At 37.5% G+C, this 15,918-nt stretch overlaps 2 protein-coding genes across 3 annotated transcripts; both read right to left on the bottom strand.

Moving 5' to 3' along the window:
- Positions 1-123: 123 nt before the first annotated feature.
- On the bottom strand, positions 124-2,470 carry LOC119982723 (receptor-like serine/threonine-protein kinase At2g45590). The gene has a single exon (XM_038826244.1). It carries the CDS (start codon positions 2,448-2,450, stop codon positions 432-434), a length of 2,019 nt encoding a protein of 672 aa, XP_038682172.1. The 5' UTR covers positions 2,451-2,470; the 3' UTR covers positions 124-431.
- Positions 2,471-4,386: 1,916 nt separating this feature from the next.
- On the bottom strand, positions 4,387-13,950 carry LOC119983121 (synaptotagmin-4-like). Of its 2 annotated transcripts, none has more exons than XM_038826799.1 (12): positions 13,657-13,949; positions 13,356-13,493; positions 10,291-10,392; positions 9,479-9,529; positions 8,823-8,943; positions 8,179-8,300; positions 7,948-8,046; positions 6,835-6,915; positions 6,658-6,743; positions 6,059-6,284; positions 5,107-5,271; positions 4,387-4,872 (listed from the first exon to the last, which is right to left on the bottom strand). In XM_038826799.1, exons 2-12 carry the CDS (start codon positions 13,458-13,460, stop codon positions 4,516-4,518), a joined length of 1,515 nt encoding a protein of 504 aa, XP_038682727.1. In that variant the 5' UTR covers positions 13,461-13,493; positions 13,657-13,949; the 3' UTR covers positions 4,387-4,515. The 2 variants fall into 2 exon arrangements, with proteins under 2 accessions (XP_038682727.1, XP_038682728.1); XM_038826800.1 differs by having other exon boundaries at positions 4,516-4,872; positions 13,356-13,467; positions 13,657-13,950.
- Between the last annotated feature and the right edge of the window lie 1,968 nt (positions 13,951-15,918).

Raw genomic sequence — 15,918 nt, 5'->3', positions numbered from 1 at the left:
TTACTGAATTTCATGCCATCTTTAGCACAGAAATCAATCGCCTTCTGAAAGGTACCAGACAACAAAAATGATGATATGTATTCTGGCCCCAATAGACCCAAAAATCATATAAAGCTAACCAGCCACTTGAAAAGCAAAAGTAAATATCATCATCATCATATCTTTACATTTACCGAAATACTGGGATTCCTAAAGTTCAATAACAATCTGTGCAACAAGGTCAAATTGTGCCTAAAATCATCACTCTTCGAAAGGTAAGGTTAACGTTGAGCAAATATCACTAACAGATTAGAGCCCGAATTAGTGAAATTTATGTAATCATGCTGTCTTTCCTCACCTCATTTTTGCGTTACATTCTACAAAACATAAGGATTAGAAGTGCCCTACAATATTTCACACCCTACAGTTAATGAAACATCAATGAAACAAACTCACCGTGCCTTCCTCCGGGACTTAAATGGGAAATTTGACGGTGGCGATGGCGAAAATTCAAAAGGTAAGTGGGGTGGCTCAGCCTCGCCGGAAAGCATACAAACAATTTCTTTCATTGTAGGCCTCTTGCTTGGTGACCTCTGCAAACAGAGTAGTGCAATAGTAATACAGAGCAATGCCTGTTGTTTATCCAATGAATGAATGGAAGGATCAACAAGATCCAAAAGCTTCCCATTGTAAGCCAGTTGCCTAGCCCATGATATCAAATTCGCCCTTTCGAATTCTGACATTGGGGATGCAGTTACTTGAAGAGGCCTTCTTCCAGAAACTACAACTAAAAGCAGAACACCAAAGCTATACACATCACATTTCTCTGAAAGCAGGCCGCCGCCACCATATTCAGGGGCAATGTAACATACCGTTCCTCTCATACTCGGTGTGCTACTAATACCACCACTCTTGGGTATTTCTCCACTTGCCCAATCTTGGCTATTTCTTCTGCCATTTCGAAATTCACCGCTAAAACCATCCAACCACCAATCAATGCTTCCCCTGCTACTCCTGCTCTTCTTTTTCTTCCTCGCCTCGACTACATCATCATCCTTTTGCCACCATGCGTCTCCTCCACCGCTAAGTCCTCTTTTCTTCTTTTTCTTCTTTGTGAGCTCCTCACAAAACTCTTCCTTCCACCACTCCCTGGGCTTTCTGTACTTCTCTTTCTTTTGAATCCTCTCTTCATCCAATGCTGCCCACCATTCTAATTTTTTCCTACGCTTCTTGTTTTCAATTTTAGAACTGCTAGCTGAAGCAATCCAGTCACTCTTAGGTCTCTCCTTCTTGATTTCACTTCCAATCCACTCCATAACATAGTCCTTCACTCGCCCCGATTCGGATTCTCCTCCATTGTCCTGTTTCCACCACCAATCTCTCCTAGAACCACCTTTCTTTCCACCACTAACCAAATCTTTGCCACTATCAACACTGGCCTTATCGAAACAAGCATCCGAGACACTCCCTTTATCGACCCCCAATTCCGGAGACAAGGCCAGGGCAGTATCCGGTGATGCCTCGGAATCCAAAACCCTAAGTGCAAAACTCTCCGGCGAGCGATCAGTGGCAACCACCGCACTCTCCTCATACCCTGTAACTACACTCTCCGTCTCCTCCAAAATCGACCCGTTATCTTCTCCACCGACAGCTTCCTTCCTCTCCTCCACCAGATCCTCACTCTTCACTCTGGCAAGACCAAAATCCCCAATTTTGGCTTTGAAATCACAATCAATCAAGATATTACTCGGCTTGATGTCTCCATGGATCACAGGAGGAGTACAATAGTGATGGAGATACTCTAGACCCCTTGAAATGTCGAGTATTAAACGGAATCGCACAGTCCAGCCCATGAGCTCGGGGCACTTACGATCCAACAAGGCGTCTTGGAGGCTGCGATTCTCCATAAGCTCATAGACGAGGAGGAGCTTGCGGCGGTGAGATGCGTATCCGAGGAGGGAGACAATGTAGGGAGAGTGAAAAGACGAAGCAAGAGAGCGCTCATTGTGAAACTCTCTCTCCCCCTGAAGAGAACCGTTGGGGTCCATGAGCTTGACGGCAACTGCTCGATCGGACGGAAGAGAAGCCTTGTATACCGAACCGAATCCCCCATGTCCTAGTCTACACGACGGCGAGAATGATGCGGTTGCACGCCGGAGGAGCGAATACGAAAATCTCCTAATTTGCAGATGGTGATTGGGAGATCTGGAATCAGTTGGGGCAGTACGGTTGCGGGAGAGTTTCCGATACAAGAAAAAAACAAAAACGAGAAGCGAAATAATCGCAAATAAAAGAACTCCTATAAGAATAAATGCGAGGTGGATGCGAGAAGGGCGGCGATGGTAGGGAGGCGGCGCTGCCACCGCCGGCGTTTGTCTAGATGGCATAATTTTAGTTTTGTTTACTCCGGCATTGATAGTGATGGGTTGTTCTCTTCTCTTCTCTTCTCTTCTCCTCTCCTCTCTGTGCATAAAGATAAGAGAGAATTGGTTTTGACTTTATTGAAGACGTGGCTGTTTTGTTTTGTTTAGTGGTTGGCGGATTTAAAAGTCCAACTGTCTATCTCTATCTCTCTGGTGTTGTCAGTTGAGTACGTTTTACTTGTGAATTTATTGATAGAGACTGCCGCTACAGCTGAGCTGGAAAGTCTATGTAACTCACGCGCTGGGGATGCGTCTTTGAATGGTTGGTCATCAACGGCGTGATTCGTGTAGATCGCGTGGGGTGGGAGGGAGTGGACTGTGTTGGATATTCTTTATTTATTTGCTGATTTTCAAAGCCGGGTTTTTTATTCGCTGTCTCGCTCAGTGTGGCACGTCAGCAGAATCCAATGCTTCTCTCTCTCTCTCTCTGTCTTGGGGAGTTTTGATTGGCGGGTTACCACTTCCCCGACCTAACTTTCTGCCTCATAAAACACTTGAATACCTTTATGAATTGCGAACGATTAGTTGAATGTAAAAATCTAATAACATCCTTTCAAATGTTAGGAAACTCACTAATTAACCTTTTTTCACTTTCCAAATTTATAATGTTAAATTTGAAAGAGATGGTGGAAGTCGGAGTTCACTTTGGTTATTGGTATTAAGACATGGAATTCGAGAATGACATCTTATGTCTCCGAAAAGCGTAAAGATATTCGTGTTACAAATCTTACTAAAGCTGCTCGGTTTTTATCAGAAGCTTGTGATTTAGTCTTTGATGCAACAAGGGAAAACAATTCTTATTTGTTGGTACCATCAAAACTAAAGCAGATTATTCAGTAGTACGAGCTATAATACGAGCACAAAGTCTTATGTTAATGAAAAAATGATTACAGAAATGAGAGTTCATAAGTTCAGAGACTTTAGAATAGAACAGAAGATGGGGGATTCAACCCGTCTTTCCGAAAAGAGATGTAGCTGTGTTGAAGAGACAATTATCTCACTTGCAAACACATTAGAAAATGCATTTATTTGAAAATCAGGAACCTGCATCTCACATGCCTATTTGATTAGTCAAGCGGATGGATGCAATTTTGATTTGTTCAGCAGACTATATAGTCAAATTTAAAAACAAAGATATGGTCAAATTAGCAATAATATTAATTAAATTTAGAGATCGTGGATGCATTTAATCCATTATTTAATGTTTAATAGTAAAATAATTATCCAATAGAGGGTAATTTGGTAATCTTGAAGATCGTTTTTTACCTAATTTGACTTCCTTGGGGGAATCTAACTAGGTGTGCAGTACCGTATTAAAATTAAACAATACTAGTAGTAGCTCTTAATTAAACAGCTTGCAAAGTTACCAAAAACAGAAGAAAACAGAGATCACACATACATAAATACAAAACAGGTACTAACAGACAAACTCTCTATCTAGCAAACTACAAGTCTTGTAAACCACGCTTGTCGGACTCGGGTGGGGCCGAACCCCACCCGCGAGTGATATTCTCTCCAAAATTAAAACCCTCATGATTCCTTGAAACGGTGTCGAATGGAAGTTGATATTTTTTCTGAAGGTGCTTGTTGACCAAAAAACACATGAAAGTTGTTTCTTTTATTCACGTGCTATATATATTCGATTCAACGTGGACAAATTTCTCGGGTTGGACGAAGTAATATCACGAGTCTGCATTTGGGCAGTGACAGCTCATGCCACTGCAAACTGTACTTTCACTCAACACAAGTTTTCTTTGTCTTTATTTACTGTTTATTTTTATTATATTATTTTCCACAAGTTTTCTTTGTCTCCCCGTCTTCTTCTACTTTTCTTTTTTTCTTCGGTCTATCTGCTTCCATGATCCATCTCTATCTTCAGTAATTATTACACGTGTATAGACTAATGATTTGATAAGATTATTCGTGCATTAACTCTTGTTAGGGATCCCGCGTGTGAGAAGCGCTCATAATATAATTCCCCAAGTTTACTGGAAAAATAACAATTCAATACCATATATTATTGAGAAAAGAATCTACACAAGAAATATTTCAATCTAACCTTTACATAATACACAACCCAAATACCAAATTCACTTACTTTTCAGCTGGAGCATTAAAGTGGCTTTGCCCCACCATTTTGTTGCACACTAATGACTGGAGTTGTAGAGCCGCTTCTCTTGCTAGATTGCCCAGTGATAGTCCTGCCCATGAATCTTCCTGCTTTAGTTAGGCTACTTCCAACTATACCGACTCCAGTACCAACACCGCTTCCCACAAGCCCAACGCCGCCAACAATACCAGTACCCACCAGCCCAACACCAGACCCAACCAGTGATGCAGCTCCATCAAGTGCATCCATTGTGCTCCCTATCACTCCTGCTTCTTTCAGTTTCTTTCTTTCTTCTAGGATCCTCTTCTCCTCTTCCAGAGCAGCCAACTGCTCCTCCTTGTTAAAATGATGGTAGAATACCTAGATATCCAATCCAAATAAAACCTTGAATTAGGCAAAACAAATAAAAAATAAATATGAACGCCACTGAAATGGAAGAGAAAAAACTAACATTGTCGCACAACAATATCATGAAAGAAAATGAAATGTGAATGAACACAACACTGAAGAATTTCCATAGAGTGCCATAGTAGAAAAGGCAAAAGAAAGTAGACAAAAATGTAAAACTGGTGATAATATCATCGATGTTCTAACCTTAACTGTCACAGTTCCTCTATCCTTCTTGTCTTTTATTTTCATCATATCAAGTGATGGTAGCAGCCTCAAATCAAACTCTTTCTCAACTTCTTCTTCCAAGTTGAACAAAGGTAACTTTGCCAGTCCTAACCTTTTATCTTGTCCGATGTCCTTATCGAACACCTATTAAAAAACATTGTCATCATTAGTGATAATAAATGAACATCAAAAGCTTAAAAAGGGGGGGAAAATGATAGTTGGAATCAGCCATTGGTTTCAGCCCCCTGTGGTAGTGCAGGTGAAAAGAAAAGGACAAGACAAGGAAAAACAAAAACACACGGATGCACCTAGGAAAATCCTATGCGAACTGTAGAAACAGACCAAGTTCACAACCCCAGCAACACATGTCTAGTGCTAACCTAAGTTGTTCAAAACTGCATCTGAAATTGCCAACTATTCTTTCCAAACAAAGAAAAAAAGACAGCATTCATAACCATATTGCGAACTTTCAAAATTATTAGACTAATGATGGTGACACTGTTAACTTGGAATATCTGTTTTGAATTCCCATAATACAATGATTTCTCATAAGAAATGTGAATATGCAAAAATCACTAGTACAAGAATGCTAACCTACATTGAATGTAGATTAAAAACTGCAAGTGAAGTCTTTATACTTTCCAGACAAAGAAAAAGAGAGACCAATCTTAATGATATCTTAAACTTCAATATTATTCGACTAATGAAGGTACTGTTAACTTGGGATATCAGTCTCAAATTCCCAGGATACAATGATTGCCTAGATGAGACCTGAATATGTGGGAATCACTAATTAGAAAAGGATAACAAGTCAACCGGATGAACAATGAATGGACAGACTTTCCATCAGAAAATTAGGAAAGAACTATATTCGTAAAGGAAAAATATCAGAGCACGAGTTAAAAAGATGTAGATATAGATGGTGTAAAACCTCAAAAGTAAGTGACTGTGTCTCCTTGTCTTCTGCAATCAACTCAAAGGATTGATTCCAAACAGGGTTCAGGTTGTTCTCTACAACACGTGTCTTGACTTTGAATAGAGGCCGAATGAACAAAACCACATAAGGATCAGATTTCCCAATCATTTCCATGTTCTTTAGATCATTCGCCTTTACCACTGCCACGGTAAGCTTGCCCTGTGGTTTAAGCTCCAATTCACTGCATTAAAAGGTTAAGAAAATGACAATACTATACTCAATATTTGTGTTATAAATCAGTCATCTAAGAATGTAAACAATGGAAGCTTAAATGTATAAAACATTTATTAAGAAAACAATATAATAAAAAGACGATTCTCAAATTTGTCACTCAGTATCAAGAACAACAAATACATCAGACATTGGAACTCAAGGCCAGCCAAAGAAAATAAAAATAGTTGGAACTCAAGACCTTGCAAAGACATATGTTTGTTAATTTAATTCTTTCTTAGTAAATCGTAAGAAACAGACATTGAACAGGAGGTGGAAGAACAAAATAACTCCAGGAATATGAGTAAATAAATGAAGCAGAAAAAAGGTGAAAAATAACATACCTAAGATCGACAGGTATACCACCAATCGGAACTACAATCCTGTGAGGCCACTGAAGCATATCTGTGACAATTGATTCCACAGTGTCCTATAAATGTGATGTGAGAAGGTCAATCCAAAGAGTAACAATACCAAGCCAACAGCAACCAACAAATATAGACCAATTGCACAAAACTTACATCAATCATATCTGAAATTCCAGGAATTGCTGTTAAGCTTCCACCAACAGCCTTCAGTGTATAGTCAATTCTAGGCTTCGGCTGATAAGAATTTATAAGAGGATAAGTTCATTCCAGAAATAAATAAGAGAGATAATATTGTAAAATTCTTAAAAAAGAACCTCTTTGATTACTGCATGTTAATAAGAAGAAACGGAAACAAAATAGAAGCAGAATGGAGATGATTAATCTCAAATAGAAGACAATGTGGGTGAAAAAAGCTTTGTAGGCTTAATTTTCGCAAGAGCTACATAAAGCATGCTTAAGCATAGTACTATGGTTCTATGTAGTGTTTCATGTTGTGCCAGTATTGTCCTTCAGTAATATTATAATTCCTGATTGACAATACTAACTAGTATCTCTCAAATTGAATGGTGTTATGTCCTACATAATTTTATAAGAACATAAATATCGGGTATTAGCAAGTTTGAACCAAAATAAAGCAATGAAGCAAGAAAGTTGAGAGGATCTACACAGTGTCTTTCAACTAATTTTCACATGACTATGATCATCATCAAAGCGTGTATCCCAAACAATATGTTGGGATTGGCTACATGAATCTAGAGGTGAAATTAGTGAGAATCGATTGCATGAATGCTCCTTCGCCATTCATTCCTCTCAAGAGCCACACTATCAACAAATCCTTTGGAGTCCTTGTTCTTTCTTATCACTTCCATCCATGTCTTTTTAGAACTCCCTCTTTCACCTTTTATTATCTCTGAGAAGATGATCATAATGAACATAATTTATTCATCCAACAATTACCCTTATACATAGATGATGTAAATAGAATTTATAGATGCATTGGTGGGACATGCTAGGAGAATATATCGTAGTAAGATCATTGGAAGACAAGAATCCCAGTTCAAAATATCCGGTCTATTAGTCATGGGATGATGGGCACATTACACATCAGAGTAAAAAAAAGGTAAACAAATCTCTTGCACAAAGCTCCCACAGTAGGTGCGGTCGGGGAAAGGAGTGATGGATGCATTCTATACCCTACATAATATGTGAAGAGCCTGTTTCCACGAATTAAATAATTTAAAAACAAAATATTTCTGCCAAATGTACCTCAGAAAGAAGTGCAACAACAACAGCAGAGATACAAGGTATTTCTTCAGCAAGTTGGAAGATAACACGGATAACAGTGAACACTTGAAGATCCTTTAACTGTTGAACAATTAACATGGAAAATCCAAATTAAGATTCTCTTTGCAACAAAAAAATATACGTTGTAATCAACATAATTTGGTATCAGAACACAAGAAAAGAAGGAGCTGCCAAAGTTGTCTATGCACCAACCTGAATGGGAATTGAAGCAACAAGTGCAGCTTCAACGCCTAAAATAATGCTCGGATCACCGCCCCATCGAAAATCAATATCCATAATTACTTGTCCCTTTTTTAGACTTTGAACACGAATTCCTACATTGAATTATTAATAATGAGGGAAGTGATGCTTAACGAGAAGCATGGAGTAGTCCATAAAAAGAGAAGGAAAAAAGGAGATAAAACTTATGCATGACAATGGAATTCATTGTTCAGTGTGGAAGGATCACTAGAAAGTAATGCACAAGCAAATTACAATTCAGTTTATAGAGATGTTAAAATTTAAGATAACTTTTAACGCAAGATAAATTGATGACACAAGAAAGGAAACATTATAATTAAGTAATTAACTTCAAAAGAGAAATACAACTCAATATAAGCGCTGGGGATGATGCATTATATCTTAAGCAGATTAATGACGTTCAGAGCCTTTAGGCAATTTCCTCACATTCAGTAGTGTGGCAAAGAAGTTTCAAAACTCTCGTCACACTTGATTCCCCAACCCCAAAAAAAAGATATCCGCATGTTAAAACAAAAGGAAATAAAAAAGAAACGGAAATTCAATGCCCAGATATGCAGACAAAGAAAGATGTAAGTGTACTATCAATTACTTCATACCTTCAATCTTGGGTGGCACATTTCCAAGAGATAATTTGCTGAACTTTAATGAAGTAATTCCTGGAGGACGATATTCTTCCAATAGTGGTTCAACAGATTCTCTTATTACAATGGTAGCTGCCTGAAAACATATAAATAAAAATACCCAAATTTATTAGATACACGAATTCTTACACAGGCGCAGCAAAATTGCTTTACATTTGGCCAGTCATTTCTCCTCAGCCGCTCAGGAGAATAAACCCCTTCAGAATATGCGTTGCCTTTGCAATTAATTTTCAGATTTGATCACAATATCTATCTTCTACTAAATATGCTCGAAACATTGGAATTCCAAAAGCATTCAAAGCTTCAAATAAACTAGGTGGACATAAGAAGGTGGGTCTAACTGACACAAAGAATATCTTATGCGGCACGAATGCAAGGAAGTTCCTGGCAATATTAAGCACAAAGAAACCACAATATATGCATCTCATCACCATGCTTTAAGCTGAAATTTCAGGAGACTTAGTAACTTAGTATTCATTTTAGCTAAAACCTATATTCAAGAGAACAAGTGACAGACGCGTAAACTTTTAAAAAAGAAATTTATTAAGGAAATAGAATCACAGCTCACAGGTGATCCATAATAATATAGAGTAAGAAAATAAGAAGCTTACATCGGCAACAAAAGGCCACAATTTGCTGAGTTGTTTGTTCAACCATTTCACCTGAAAGGGCCAGCCAAAATATAGCATGATAAGAAAAAGAAAAGCATGACAGATGACACCAACTCAGACAATATTATTGGTAAAGGCATATAATTCCACGACATCATATAGGAAGACTGCCTCAAAACACTACATATACATAAGATTAGTTTTAAAATATAGTTAACAACAGATGATTACATCTCAATCTACTGACATGCATGACAATGACTACTAAAACTGACCAAATGTAGACAGCTTAATGAAGCAATGTATAGTAATATTGTCAAGTATGAAGAAGAAAATTTTCTCTTACGGTATTCTTAACACTTGAATATCATAACATCACTGAATATCATAACATCACTGGTACTTGATGCTTAATAGGGGAAAAAATGGTGACAAATATGTAGCCTTTTCTAAAAAATCCACAGACTCTAAGGGGTTGATTGGTTTGAGTGTTTTGAGAGCATTTTCTATTTTGAGTTTTTAAAAACATGAAAACTCCTAAAACATGATTGGTTTGCGTTGTTTTTCAAAATACATTTTGAGTGTTTTGAGTCTATTCTCTTCAAAATCCCAAAACATTAAATAAATGTTTTGGGCATTTTGAGGCCATAGCTTAAAACAAAGAAAACATAGAAAACAGAAAATGGTTTTGCAAACCAACAGCGCCTAAGCCAATGAGAATAAAAGGAATTAATGATTGATACATATGTAGCTTTTTCTAATGACCGAAAAACGACTAATACCACTAGAAATATGAAAACAAATAAACCAACCTGTTCAAAGGCAGGGAAAGATATCCATTCAGGAAAGTTATCACCACATATTTTCTTCAGATCTTCTCTGCTAAGGGAGCCAAGTAGTTTTATATCAACTGCCTGCAGGAGAAAAGAAATATTGTGAATAATGGTCATGAAAGGCATTCAAAAGGTAAGAAGTGTTAAAATGCAGATTGAAACACATAGCTATTGATGGTAACACCCAGATATGCAAAAACATATGAGAAAATGCAAGAACTTACGAGAACATATTTTTATGCACAAAAAACTTGCATTGCAATAGTTAAAGAGAAACTGCATTACAATCTTGATATAATAACTTTTCTGATAGTTAATGGCCAGGTTTTTTTTTTCCCCCTTAAGTTTGCATGCTTATGTAAAATCTTTCCGCAAGGAGAATTATGCAAAGAATTGCAATTTGCAATATATCTACTTCTCTCACTAATGAAAATCTGATTATAAGATGAGGTTGACTTCAATTGTTGTAAGAGTTACTTCCCCAATGCACTGAACGAACAATGAACCATTTCTTACTTATTTTAGTAGAATAATATGTTCTATATGTGAGAGATTTCTTTAAGTCAGCCAAAAGAAAAGGCTAAAAACATGTAATGTTTTTTCTGGAGCAGTAAAAAGAATTAAATATATTTAGAAGGCACGAAGGGGGTGCCATCCAAGCACACCAAGTAAAGTATAAGATTTCTAAGCTGTCAAACTTAAGATTTTCATCCATTTTACAATCAACAGAAAACCGCTAGCCTAAGGACTGAAACACCTTTCTTGAAGGAGTTTATTTGGGCTCTCAACGCTTTTAAAGGTCCTCAAATTCCTCTCTGTCAAATAGGTCCAAAAGATAAGAGGAAATATTGAAATAATACTCCTCAGTCCTCAGTATTAGAGAACATTAAGAATATGAATTGAAAAGAGCTCTTGCGGTCTAGTGGCGACCAACTCTTTACACTTGCACAAAACACAAGGTTCTATTGACTCTACTTTAAAATTAAGAATAAAAACCCATGACTTTTTTTAAAAAATATGGAGTGAGTGATTTTGCCCCCTCTTAGCAACATAATTCATAATCACATCAAAAACCGGTCTCTTAATTATCAACCATAATCTGTGCATCTCATTTGTAACCAGCAGTGCCAACTTCTTATTTTCCATTATCTTTAAATATAATAACATTTACTAAGGATATACCCCAAGAATAAACAAACAGAAGAAGATGGGAAGTGTCTTCACTTTCCATTTAAAAAATTAGAACTCCATTCAAAATATATAAATATTATATGTTGACAATCAATGCATGTCAATGTTCAACATTTGACCTAGACAAGGATTTTCCTGCATTCCCCTCACATCCATTCACTCAAACTCAAACCAACAGAAAGGCAAGTCACAAAAGCCAGTGGTATTAAGTGAACAAATTAAACACAATTATGGTATTCACTATTCATCTGTAGCTCCTTGCTTCTGCTTCGTTTAAAGAATGCTTCTCACCAACATATACAGACATCATTTCTCACTCAAAGAATTGTTGCAAAGAAAAATCTGATAGGATTGTCCCACATCGAAAGATGTGGGAGCTAAGATGTTGTTTATAGGGGGAGGTATGGGCCTCCCTTAGTACCCAAGGTTTTCTAGTATGGGCTAGGAGGCCTTGGGTACAACCGGCCCATATGGGTGGGTGTCGGTTGGGCCTTGGGTGCTGAGCGTGTATGGGCACTACTCTATCAATGGTATCGGAGCATGATCCTGTTGTACCTTCAACTTGGGACCGTGCCTGCGGAGTGGCCGGCCATGGTGCTCGACCAACGGGGGTGCGCCTGCCGGAGTGATCGGCCATGGTGCTCGACCAACGTGGGCGTTGGTCTTGAAGGGGAGGGTATTGATAGGATTGTCCCACATCGAAAGATGTGGGAGCTAAGATGTTGTTTATAGGGGGAGGTATGGGCCTCCCTTAGTACCCAAGGTTTTCTAGTATGGGCTAGGAGGCCTTGGGTACAACCGGCCCATATGGGTGGGTGTCGGTTGGGCATTGGGTGCTGAGCGTGTATGGGCACGACTCTATCAAAATCCATCTAACAAAAATTCCCAGTATCACATATCCATCCATAACCATAAATGCCACTGTTTGACTGTTAGTCTTCTTACGATGTCATGACTCTTTCCACAGTTTGCTCTTTCGTGCATATCTTTATAAGAAGAAAATGCCAAGTATTGGATAGAAAATAAATTATTTATAGACTTAGATGAAAAAGATTTCACTTCAAGATAACAAGCACAATTGTGCCTGTAATATAGAAACTTGGAACGACAATGGTCTATCCAATTGGAAAATTAAGTTGGCCCAGTTGCATATAGGAACATAAGAACTCGTAAAAGTGCATCTTGATGCAGTCACAGGAACTTGAAAACTCGAAAAAAGTGAATACTGATGCAGTGGAGGTCACCCTAGAGAAGGACTGCTAAAGTTAAATCCCCCAAAAGCAGGCATCAAGATAGTCTTATCCATAGAAAATCCCATCCACATTACTTTTAACTTCAATATGCTCTTTTTCCGAAGTAGGAGTCTCCACTCCCTTAAGGTACATTCTCCCATCTCTTTTACCAATAAAAATTTCATCCTCCTTCATCAAGAAGCAAAACTGCGAGAGCAAAAATTGGGAATCTCTCTTCAATCCTCTCCACTGAGAAGATCTAAAGTTAATGTAGTTTACATCAATCCAAATGTAGTAATGAAAATAGTTCACAAGATTCAATGATCACTCAAACAGCATGGAATAAGCTTAAATTGAAATTAATTTAGTCATGAGAATCAGTGGAAATATATTCATATGTATAGCTTTCAAATCTCCAAAGCTTCACATTAAGCAAACATGGTACACTGTAAAAAATGAAGTTCAACTAGTCTTCTTTATTGCGTTGAACTAGTAATCACCAGAAATTGAAAGATAAAACGCCATATAGAACCAAATAAACGATAATTGACTAAACTAATCAAGCAATTGAAAATTTAGTCACTCAAGATTCCCCTAAATTTTGTCAAAAATCAAGAGTACCTTGGCAACTCTCTTGGTGCTTCGGTACCTCATCATATGCCTCCATCCTGCCATCAACGCGATCCCGAATATCATCCCTAACAATATCCCCGAGATCAACCCCATTTTCCTCCTATCCAAAGTCCAAACAGATTATCCCTAAACAGATTCACCAAAGAAAATAAATCCGAAAATTCGCAAAGAACTTAGAAAAAAAAAACACCACAATTAGAATTATATGCAAAAAAAAAAAGAAATTCACAATCATTGTTAGAGAGAAGAGAGTGACAAATAGCGGATCGAGCAACGAAGGACCACTTACAACTTGCTCGGAAAGATAGATTTTGTCTTTCCCCTCTCTCTAAGAAATTATCAGGTTCTCGCTCTAACCGTCTGTGTCAACCTCTTCGTGTTGCGTTGTGCTCCACAAAATTGAAAAGAACAAGGAAAAAAATTGAAAGCATTGAAATCCGGTAGGCCAGAGGAGGAGAGAGCCAAGTCTCTTCGTTCATCGCTACGTACGTTTTAATCACGCGTCCGTCGCTCTTAACGTTACTCCACATTATCTTATCTTGTGTTCCATTAATGGCGATTTTGTACTTTTGCCCCAAATTCTCACCATTTTTTTTTTTTCTAGATAGTTTCGGGTAAGTTTTAAAATAATGCAGCTCATGCCTAAGAAAGTATGTCACCCTTACGAAGGAGAGGTAAATTTACAATCAATTGAGTTAGGTATATGTATGTTTAATATTCGATTTTAATGAAAAACATATTTTTCGTATTTTAAAAAAAAAGAGTACATCATCCTTTAATCAATGATTATCATGTGCTTGATTTCTCTTTGTGGTTTGATCATGTGATTCCTATTTATTTTCCTAACTTATAAAATATGAAATCTATGAAAAGGAGCAACACAACACTAAACCTTATTACAAAACTTTATATTAATACTTTATGATTTTTTTTTGCATGATTTGGATTGATAGATGCATCGATGGTGGTTATACTTCTTGTAAATTAAATGATCTTTTAATAAATAACCATAAAAAAAAATTTGGGGCGGCCTGCCAATCTTTTGGCTTTCTCATATAGATTTTTGGCTCCACCTCTGTCGACTTTCATGGTATAGATCGCAGAGGTCTTGCTCGAATTTTTTGACAAATAATATTACGAAATTAATTTTTCAGGGTATAACATCTTTTGAAATTTATTTGAGGAATAGCATTTGATGCTGCCTCAAAGGTTGTTCTCCTAAAAATTTTGAATATTATACTTAAGGGTCACCATTTGACCCACGGGTTTAGACCCTGCCAGAGCCAGACCAGGGCCAACGGGCCAAAGCTCGGCCTGACCTGAAATTATATTGGAAAATGACATATTAATACTACTTTCAAAACTGTTGGACATTTAGGTCCACTCCAAAAAAATTTATCCCTCATAAGGCTATTTTTATTTTTTATAATATTTAAATCATTTAAATTTTATCTTATTCCCTTTTTGCCCTTTTTCAAAGAGTATTAGATCTAATGTGATTTTCTCTCTTGCTATATGCTACATCTCTTTTATCTCACTACATCTTCTCTCTCTACTACATCTCTCTCTTATCACAATAACTTTCTCTCTCCTACTGCATCTCTCTTTCATCACAACAACTTTCTCTCTCCTATTGAATCTCTCTCTACTATTTCTCTCTTTACTACATCTTTCTCTCTCTCTCATCTCTTTTATGGTTGTTGTTTTGGTCCAAATATGACTGGGCATTATGCGTCTCTATGAGAGGAGTCTAATGGTGATAGTGGTATTGCAAATTGTCGTCAAAATCGATCGGATCTGGAGTTTTTTTTCCAAATTATAACACTGGTCGACCAATGTTACTGTTTTGAAACAGTAACATTGGTAAAACTGGACGACCAATGTTACTGTTTTGAAATAGTAACATTGACCAACCAATGTTACTATTTTAAAACGGATATATCCGATGGCCATTTTGGGTCGTACCTAACTGGGCATTGTGCATCTCAGTGAGGAGATTCTAATGGTAGTGGTGGTATGGAAAACCGCCGCTAAAATCGATCGGATCTGAAGTTTTTTCCAAATAGTAACACTGGCCGACCAATGTTACTGTTTTGAAATAGTAACATTGACCAATATTACTGTTTTAAAACGGTCATATCCGGTGATCGTTTTGGGTCGTACCTTGCTGGGCATTGTGTGCTTCAATGAGGGGAGTCCAACTATGATGGTGGTATGGCAAACCGCCACCGAAATCAATCGAATCTGAAGTTTTTTTCAAATAATAACACATGCCGACCAATGTTACTGTTTTGAAACAGTAACATTGGCCGAGATGAATTTGGGGAAGAGAGTGTTTTTCTTTTTATCATTCAGTATCCTCTTTCAACTTGTCAACTTGTCATTTTGCTTTATTTGGTAATATCTTGGAGTTGGGGGGATAACGAAAATCCGACAAAATAAATAATAAAAAAACGTGACTCTTTATTCCATAAGAAACAAGAGAGAATTTGAAGAAAGCTAGATAGTACTTCAGTGGAGCAGCAGCCAGCCACTTTCGTCCAGTTTAGTT

Source organism: Tripterygium wilfordii, chromosome 17 (genome assembly GCF_013401445.1).
Source record: "Tripterygium wilfordii isolate XIE 37 chromosome 17, ASM1340144v1, whole genome shotgun sequence".
NCBI lineage: Eukaryota > Viridiplantae > Streptophyta > Magnoliopsida > Celastrales > Celastraceae > Tripterygium > Tripterygium wilfordii.
This window is presented reverse-complemented; position numbering and strand designations above follow the sequence as displayed.